This window comes from Vulpes lagopus, chromosome 4 (genome assembly GCF_018345385.1).
Source record: "Vulpes lagopus strain Blue_001 chromosome 4, ASM1834538v1, whole genome shotgun sequence".
Classification (NCBI taxonomy): domain Eukaryota; kingdom Metazoa; phylum Chordata; class Mammalia; order Carnivora; family Canidae; genus Vulpes; species Vulpes lagopus.
In genome coordinates, this window is record NC_054827.1 from 53,019,587 (window position 1) to 53,028,466 (window position 8,880).

At 40.8% G+C, this 8,880-nt stretch overlaps 1 protein-coding gene across 1 annotated transcript in view; it reads left to right on the top strand.

Moving 5' to 3' along the window:
• Positions 1 to 7,399, top strand: part of MGAM (maltase-glucoamylase) — a 141,825-nt gene extending 134,426 nt beyond the window's left edge. The window contains 5 exon segments of the mRNA XM_041751803.1: positions 953 to 1,077; positions 2,144 to 2,232; positions 3,487 to 3,536; positions 4,121 to 4,291; positions 6,461 to 7,399. Coding sequence (XP_041607737.1) covers positions 953 to 1,077; positions 2,144 to 2,232; positions 3,487 to 3,536; positions 4,121 to 4,291; positions 6,461 to 6,538 — 513 coding nt within the window. The 3' untranslated portion in view covers positions 6,539 to 7,399.
• The last annotated feature ends 1,481 nt before the right edge of the window (positions 7,400 to 8,880 follow it).

Here is an 8,880-nt window from a genome sequence, read left to right on the forward strand (position 1 = left end):
TTACCCCTATGGTTCACACAGGCGAATATGGCTAAAATGAACAAAAGGGACCAAAGTGGAGGAGTGTTATGGTAGCTTTCCTCCTTACCTTTAAGGTAGCAATTATCAAATGGGGGGATTTTTTTTGCCTACCAGGGGACATTTGGCAATGTCTGGAGACCTTTTGGGTGTCATTTGTGGTTGAGGTGGGCTGGGAGAGGTGCTACTGGCATCTAGGGCATGGACATGGGTTAAGCATCCCAAAATTACAGGACAGTCCCCATGACAAAGAATTATCTGGCCCCAGATGTCTACAGTGCTGGAGCTGGAAAGCCCTGCCTTAGGCTGAAGAAATGTGGAAGGCTGGTTTCTTAGAAACTGAGCTTCATGGCTCTGGGTGAGAGAGCACTTCTCCCTGTCACAGGGGAGGCAAGATAAAGATGTTAAACATAAAGGAAGTTTAGTGAATTAAAGATAAGGATTTGTAGAGTAAGTCAGTTCATTTTAATTCTCTCTGTCAAGTAGGAATCAAAGCTTTAGTAAAGTTGGTCAGGGTGGAGAAGTGGGGGCAGTAAAAGGAGCTGAAAGAGAAGGTCTAGAAATGCCATTGCAGGGCAGGTATCAAAAGCCAACAAGAAATAAGCAAAAGAATTCCTCAACTTCCTCTAGCACTGCTCTCTGACACAGAAACAGGATGTGGAATGAGGGTAGGCTGAGATCCACACTACAATCTCCTGTAGTACGTACGGTAGAAATCCCAGAAGACAACGGGTGCTGACGTGATGTTGGAGCATCAGGGTAAGAGTCCACCCAGTAGCTGAGTGAAAGTGGAGACGGGTAATACCAGCTGTGTGCTGGAAGGTCATGGACAGGCAGCAAGTCCAGAACAGTAGACAAGGTGTCTGGTAAATGCGTTGTTCAGTGAGGTGTGTTCTCTTACCCTCATCCTGTCTTACCTTCTTCTGGCCCACAGGGTGTGGACATTGGAGCAAGGGCAGAGTGGAAGTCCTTGCCAGCCCCTCTTGACCACATTAATCTTCATGTCCGTGGGGGCTACATCCTGCCCTGGCAAGAGCCTGCGCAGAACACCCACTTAAGGTGAATGATGGGACAAGGCTTCTCCTTTACCTGCCAGTTAGCTTAGATCCTGCTGAAGCCCGCCAATCTGTAAGCAGCACCCTCAGACCCCAAAGGAATTTTACTAAAGACTTTTTTGTTGTTGGCTTATTTGTGTTTTAACTTTTCCTAGACTCTGCACTCTTTGAACAATTATTAACAACTATTTTAGATTCCAGTGGGTGAGATAATAGGTCTAACTGATAACACTTGAAATGGAAGTCAAACAAGGAGCAACCCAATTCATACTAGTTTTAGAAGACTATCTGAGTCTTAATGGACTCTGCTAAGAAAACTATTGCTAAAAAATTGTGTAAGCCACATTGCAATTGATGGCTGAGGCTGAGATTCCTCACATATAGGATTTTAGAATTCTGGACCTAAGTCTACACAATAATTAATAATAGCTAACATCAAGTGAATGTTTGCTCTGTGCCTAGAACAATACTAATATGGAGTTTTCTATTTGAAAATCTATTTTTCTTAACAAAAGGAAAAAACAAACTCTGTGATGTAAATGCTATTATCCCTATTTCACAGATGAGCAAAGAGAGGCTTCAAGTGGTCACACAGTTTTTAGGTAGTTGAGCACAGACTAAAATCCATGAATGTCTGATGCCAAACTAAAATCTTAGAGCCATACTCATTTGATTAAAAAATTCAGTTAAAAACCAAAGAGCTTAGGACATTTATAAACAGAGCTCACTGTACACGTCCTTAGGAAATTATGTCATGAAAAAAGAAAGATCACATCAGGATTTTTCTTACAGAACCACTGAATTTGCTTGTAGTTTCTTGTAGTACTTTTACAGCACATGTAGGCTTTATAAAACCTTAAAGGAAAATTCCCCTACTTCACTCATTCATTCATTCCTGACCTGAAATCATATAGCCACTGGAGATAGAACTAGAGCTAGATCATAAGTCTCTTGAATCCTAGTACCCAGTCTTTATACTATGAAGCACTTCCATTATGTCTCTATGAAAACTCTTGGTTTATGGCTGTGGTTTTGTTTTTAGCTAATGGCTCTTTCCTACCTCATTGCAGCCGTCAGAAATTCATAGGCTTCAAGGTTGCTTTGGATGATGAGGGGGCTGCTAAAGGCTGGCTCTTCTGGGATGATGGGCAAAGCATTGGTGAGTAGGATTGCCTTGGATTTGTGTCAATACCACTGACTAGGGGACAGGCCTGCTGTCCATGTTAAAACAATTCTGCATTCCTAAACATAGCCATTTGTCATTTTAAGTGCATGGTAGCTATTGTATATGATCTGTATGCCTCATGTAAGTGAAGTATAGCTCTGAATCTCTCAGCATTACCCAACTGTCCTAATTCACTGTGTGAGATAGCAGTATGGAAGCCATAGGGAGTTTCTTAGTAGTCAAGTGAGATATACTTCCATATGGTTTACATTCAAGGGTGCATTTCCTAATTACATGGTTTACTGTCCCAGTAAGAAAGACAATGCCTCTAGCAGCCATGCTATTTATTTGGGGGGATTTCCATTAGGAGTTTACAGGAACTGGCAAACTCTTGGGAGGAGGCTTATACTCCGTTAGCTCTATCTGAGCCATTTCTGTCCAGTGCAATGATGGAAATAGACTGTATCTGTGTTGCCCAATATGGTAGCCATTGGCATAGGTGACTATTGCACATTTGAAATGTGACAAGTGCATCAGAGGAATTGAATTTATTTATTTAATTTTAATTAACCTTAATTTAAATAGGTATATACTATTAGTGGCTGCCATCTTGGATGGCATAGCTCTAGAGTGTAGCCAATGCCCTCTGATTGAGTGGTAAGCAAATTAGAAAGAAGCTAGAATATGGGGGAAGAGTGAGCAAGCCCCAGAAGTTGGAGATAGGATGGGGATGCCTATGCTAGACATGCTGAGCTTCATATTCTCCATGAACCTGTGGCATACATGAAGGATAAATGACAAAAAAAGTCTTTTCTTGGTCTCTGGAGACTGCATTAAAAAATTGCCTCATACCTAGCAAGCTGACCAAGATACCAGTGATGTTTGTGATGCGTGTGTACATGCACCTGTGCACACATCTGTGTGCCTCTAGCAGAAGGGATCTGGGAATTCTGAGGTGACAAGGAAGGTGTGGGGAATGGTAGATCATGAGAAAGAGAAGCAGAGTAAAGAGTGGTGTCAGGAAACTGCATTCTATGAGGGATTCTATTAGCCAGGTGCATCTATACACACTCATTTCAAACACTGTGTAAGCGGAGTTTGGGGGAACATCTGAGCTCACAAAATAGAACTCTGTAAAGAAGAAAAGTAAAATGAGGAACAAAAATCATCCCTACTTTCTCAACAAGTAAGCAATTGGAATCCAAGAGCACAGCTCCAGATCGCACTTACTTTGTTGCTCATTTGCAGACACCTATGGAAAAGGACTCTATTACCTGGCCAACTTTTCTGCCGGTCAGGTGAGTGTAACTGGTACTGTGAAGAGAGAACAGAGTTCTGTTGGCTTAGTTGAATGCTGGATATCATAGAGCATTACGTACCGCCTAGAATCCCTTCCCTGCTTGTCTTCTTAATTTGCATCTTTCCCTTCCTCTAGACTTCAAATGGACATTTAGTATGCTCTCAGGAAGTTCTCTGTGATTAAACCCATTCATATTTCATCAGTAACTTATTCCAGTTCACCAAGGCACAGACGGACAGATTGTTTCTATGTTATCTGCTCCCGTGTTGCCTTGGGATGGTCTGCACATTTTGTGACTCCTCTACTTGTAGAGGATACAGTTCCTGATAGCTGAGACTTTTTGTCTCCCTAGAGTTCAGAGTGAATCTAGAGACAGGTGCTTAGCCAATGCAAAGCTGGATGATAGCTGGAAGCAGGAGATACAGGGCTGAAATCATACTCGGCATTATCCAAGGGCACAAGATGGGGACTCTCACATTGTCTTAACTTAATGACCTATATTTGTGCCTAAAAAAAGGTTGGGAAAAATTTAAATGGATTTTGTTTTATCCCCTCTGGTTTCCTTTTATCTCCAATGGACAGAATATGATGCAGAGTCATATAGTTTTCAACAAATACATCACCGATGCAAACCCTTTGAAACTGGGCTACGTTGAGATCTGGGGAGTGGGCAGTGTTTCCATCTCCAGTGTCAGCATCTCTGTGAGTGGCATGGTGATAACGCCCACCTTCACTTACAACCCTGCGACACAGGTTTGTGACCAGTGAAAAGTCCCTATGGTATTTCCTGGGCTAATCCTAGGGCAGTCCCTGCCTACTTCCTTTCCAAAAGACAGCCTTTCCTGCAGAGCCCTTTGGGAAGCTGTGTTCAGGGCACCAGCAGTGGACAGCATGGAGATGAAGGGGAAATTCCTGATTTATTATCATTCGGAATTGTGGGTCTGGATCCTTTCTTTCCACATGTGTTTTCTTCCCTGCAAATTTATATAAAACTGTCTTTACTCCTTCACCTTGCCTTAGAGCTACTTCCCAGACAGCTCGAACTACCTTATTCCATCAAATATGACACCATAGTTAGAGTTGTCCCATTATTTCATGTGGCATGAAGAAGGAAAAAAAAATTACAAAAGTATGATAGAATGCTTTCGTATCATTTAAAATCTCTAAACGCACAGAGAGCTCTGCAAATTTTCTTTAAACAAAGATTTTTATCATTTTAATGTTAGTGACAATACAGAGGAAAATATTGGTTAGGGACACATGGACATTGATAAATTTGCAATAAAGTAATTTAGACGAGGTAAACTCTGAATGTGAAGAAATATTAGAAATGCCTTGCTATGCCTGGGTGGCTCAGTCAGTTATGCGGGTTAAGCACCTGCCTTTGGCTCAGGTCATGATCCCAGGGTTCTGGGATTGAGCCCCCTGTTGGGCTCCCTACTGAGCAGGGAGTTGGCTTCTCCCTCTGCCTCCACCCTTCCCCCTCCCCATGCTTGTAATCTCTCTATCAAATAAATAAATAAATAAATAAATAAATAAATTATTTTTTTAGATAAAGAAATGGGGATGCCTCGGTGGCTTGGCGGTTGAGCGTCTGCCTGCAGCCCAGGGTGTGATTCTGGACCCCTGGCGATTGAGTCCCACATTGGGGTCCCTGCATAGAGCCTACTTCTCTCTCTGCCTGTGTCTCTGCCTCTCTCTGTGTGTCTCTGTGTGTGTGTCTCATGAATAAATAAATAAAATCTTAAAAAAAAAGAAAAAGAAATGCCTTAGCCAATTTGTATCACAGATTTTTCTTTTAATATTACAATTTGTATGTAAATTTGGCAAATTACCATCTTATTATTATTTAAAAGAAGAATATGTGGCATGAATAGGTTAAGGTATTTCTCTGTGCTATCAGAAGCATTGGTGATACATCATTTCAAAAACATTCTTCCACCAACCTCTCTATGGGATTTTCTCCAAAGCTAGCAAATGCATTATACAAGTTTTCATCCTCACACTTTCTTGATCTTACTACCAGTCAGGTTTCCTATTTTTTCCTAAAATAATCCTTAAGTGGTTCATAGTCCATCCATTCATAATACCAACAATAGCAATGAAGTTCATGCATGTACAGACAGTAACAATTGTCATGAATACTACTTAGCTCACAGTAATTCTAAAGCTGTTGACTGCAAGACACATTCTGATTTCATGAATGTTAAATATGTAGAAAATTTGCCCCTTAGCATCAATGCAGTGTGGTGTTTCCAACACTTGTCCTCATGGTAAATGGATCTTTCTGTGTGTGTTTGCTTCTTGCTTTTTTCTGGACTTTTTCTTTCATAATCCTTCCTGATTACAAGGCCTGAAACAAAAGTTTTCCCTTCAGTTTTGTATTTTTTACTTGTTTCCTCATACTTGTGGCTTTCTTCTCAACCAACTTCCCCAACTCTACCAAGAGCTCATAAAAGACTTTGCCCAATCTTGTTGCTGACCCACTCCTGGACTGTCATACTAGCTGCTGACGGCACTCACAATGACACTTTATGGAAGCCATTTGCCTAGAAAAAAGCTGAACTGTTGGACTTTCACTGGGGAATCACCAAGTCGCTATGGGGGGAACAGGAAAAGGAGAAAAAGAAAGGAGGGTTCCAAGGAATGGAAATGAAGACATCTCCAATTTTCTGTGCAGTTGTTTTAGGGTAGTTGCATTATTTAGGGCCCATTGTCATTTCCCTATCACTGAATAAATTTGTACTCTAAGGAATCAAGAAACATCCTCTTCACCTGAAAATTTGGGGGCTGCCTGACAGCTAGACAATGATTTGTGAAAGTAGCAGAGTGCATGTGAACCATTGGCTTGTGTCTGATTCACTTGAGTGCAGGAAATTTCAATTGCCAGATGCCCACTCCTTTTCCTTTGGTTCCCAACAGGTGTTAAGCATTGATGTGACCGGCAGAGATATCAGCCTCCATAATTTCATTTCACTGACGTGGAGAAGCACTCTGTGAATTTTTAGAGCAAGATTTTAATTATGAATAGCTTTGAAACTACTTCTACTTCATGCTTATAAAGTTGTTGAGTAGTTAATTGGTTCATGCTCAGTGTGGGTAAAGTATTTTATTAATTTTGTCACATATTTTTGTCTGTGTCTTGGCCCTGTGGTGTAGGCCATAGGGAAGTGTGGGAAATCTATGGGTTGTTTTTCTGTCTCTATGCGATTAACATGGTACTGCTGGCTCATCATACAGTATCTACTGAAGATGAACTGGGTCCATGATGAAGTTGTGTGTGTGTGTGTGTGTGTGTGTGTGTGTGTGTGTGTGTAATCATTGAATGGGCTCCACTCTTGCTGAATACATAAGTAAAAGCTTGCCAGAACAGTCCAGGTCCTGGAGTTGACTAATGCCTCAAGAAAGTATCCAGAAAGAACATCGGCTAGTTGGTTATAGGGCAAGGGGAGCAATAGGCTGAGAGCATGATATGAGGGGAAAGCAAGGAAACACAGGAAGAGTTAGCAGGAAAGATGAGAGGAAACAGAAGATGGTGATAAGAAGCCATCACCACAATAAGAAGAAGTCTCAGAATAGTAGACTCCAGGGGAAGAGACAAGAAGGGCCAACTCACATGGAAGCAAGAAGATGGGTAGGGCAATGCTTAGCATATGGGAATAGGGGTAAGGATGATATTTAAGCAGGCAAAACTGAAGGAAGGAGTTTGAATGTAAAAAATGTAACTTATTTTTGCAGTGGTGTGCTTCGAGATATGTAAATCGTATTTCTTTGCTCTGTGTCTAACATATATAACCACCGTTTACACAAATGTGTACAACTTGAATGCCAGAGAAAAATAAAACAAGCAAATTTACAAGAGATTTTGGATTTTGTGGTATTTTTACCCTGGTTAACCACCCTTTGGGGTTAAGGCTTCTTGCTTAGCAAACCCTTGTAAGTTGGTCTTGTTCTCTGTGGCATCAGAGTTCCTACAGTCTAACCCACTGACGGAATGATCAGATTTATGATTATCCACTCTTTCCCTCACACCACCAGATGGGTTTTTCTTAGGATTCATGTTTGCAGAAGCATGTACTTAGGTGGTTGTTGTTGTTTTAATCATCATAGCAACTATAACAACTGATATATCTGGTAAAATGTCTACTGATAAAAACAGAATTTGCAACATTATTAGTTAAAATTTGAGATGGTTAAAATTTGGGATAAAGAAATGACATATTTGTGTTCAACAGGAATATTTACTTGAAATATTCCTTGAAAATGAGTGTGTTGAAAATAAATATGTATACTTCCCTAAGCCTTTTTTTTTAAAAAAAGATTTTATTTATTTATTCATGAGAGGCACAGAGAGAGAGAGAGGCAGAGACACAGGCAGAGGGAAAAGCAGGCTCCACGCAGGGAGCCTGACGTGGGACTCGATTCCAGGTCTCCAGGATCACACCCCGGGCTGAAGGCGGCGCTAAACCGCTGAGCCACCGGGGCTGCCCTTTTTTCTTTTTTTAAAACACCAGGAATGCATACTATTTTAAAGAAATCCTGTTAAATTAAAATACATTAAATGAATATTTAAAAAATTTAATATAGTAACACATAAGACATTTTTAATGATCACTTTAAATAACAAGATCTAGCAGTGGACTTCATAATGTCCTAATTTCCTCGTGATGATCAGCATAGACAATATTTTGAGATATCTACTACTGTTTCCTAGTGTGATATGAAAATATCTGTGCTTCTATTTTTGAAAGACTCATGTGTACTGCTAAGACTGCTGTGCTCTGCTCTTTACATTTATAATCTAAGAAAATGCTAAATTTCAGTTAGTAATTAGTAAACAAAGATGTATTTTTCCCGTCAATACTTGCACATTCCCTAAGTTATACTTATACACCTTGGATTTCTGGGGACCTCGGTTCAAGAATTTCTAGATTAAAGCATGTCTGCTTCTCAGACTTCAGATTAGTGGCTGGGTCTCTATGTGGCTCTAGCATTTTAAGAGTCCCTAAGCCTCAGCTGGTCACTTGTTTCTTGAATTCATTCATCCTTTTTCTATTTTTTAAAAGATTTTATTTATTTATTCATGAGAGACATACACAGAGAGAGGCAGACACATAGGCAGAGGGAGAAGCAGGCTCCCTGTGGGGAGCTCAATGCAGGATTTGATCCCAGGACTCCGAATCACGACCTGAGCCAAAGGCGACCCTCAACAATCAAGACACCCAGGTGTCCCTATTTTGGCTTTTAAACAGCCAGTTCCTTATGGATGTGAAGACTTTCACTATAGGACTGAAATGATTCATAGTAGCTCTGGGAGGGGGGTCAGTGAGGGAGCTGGCTCT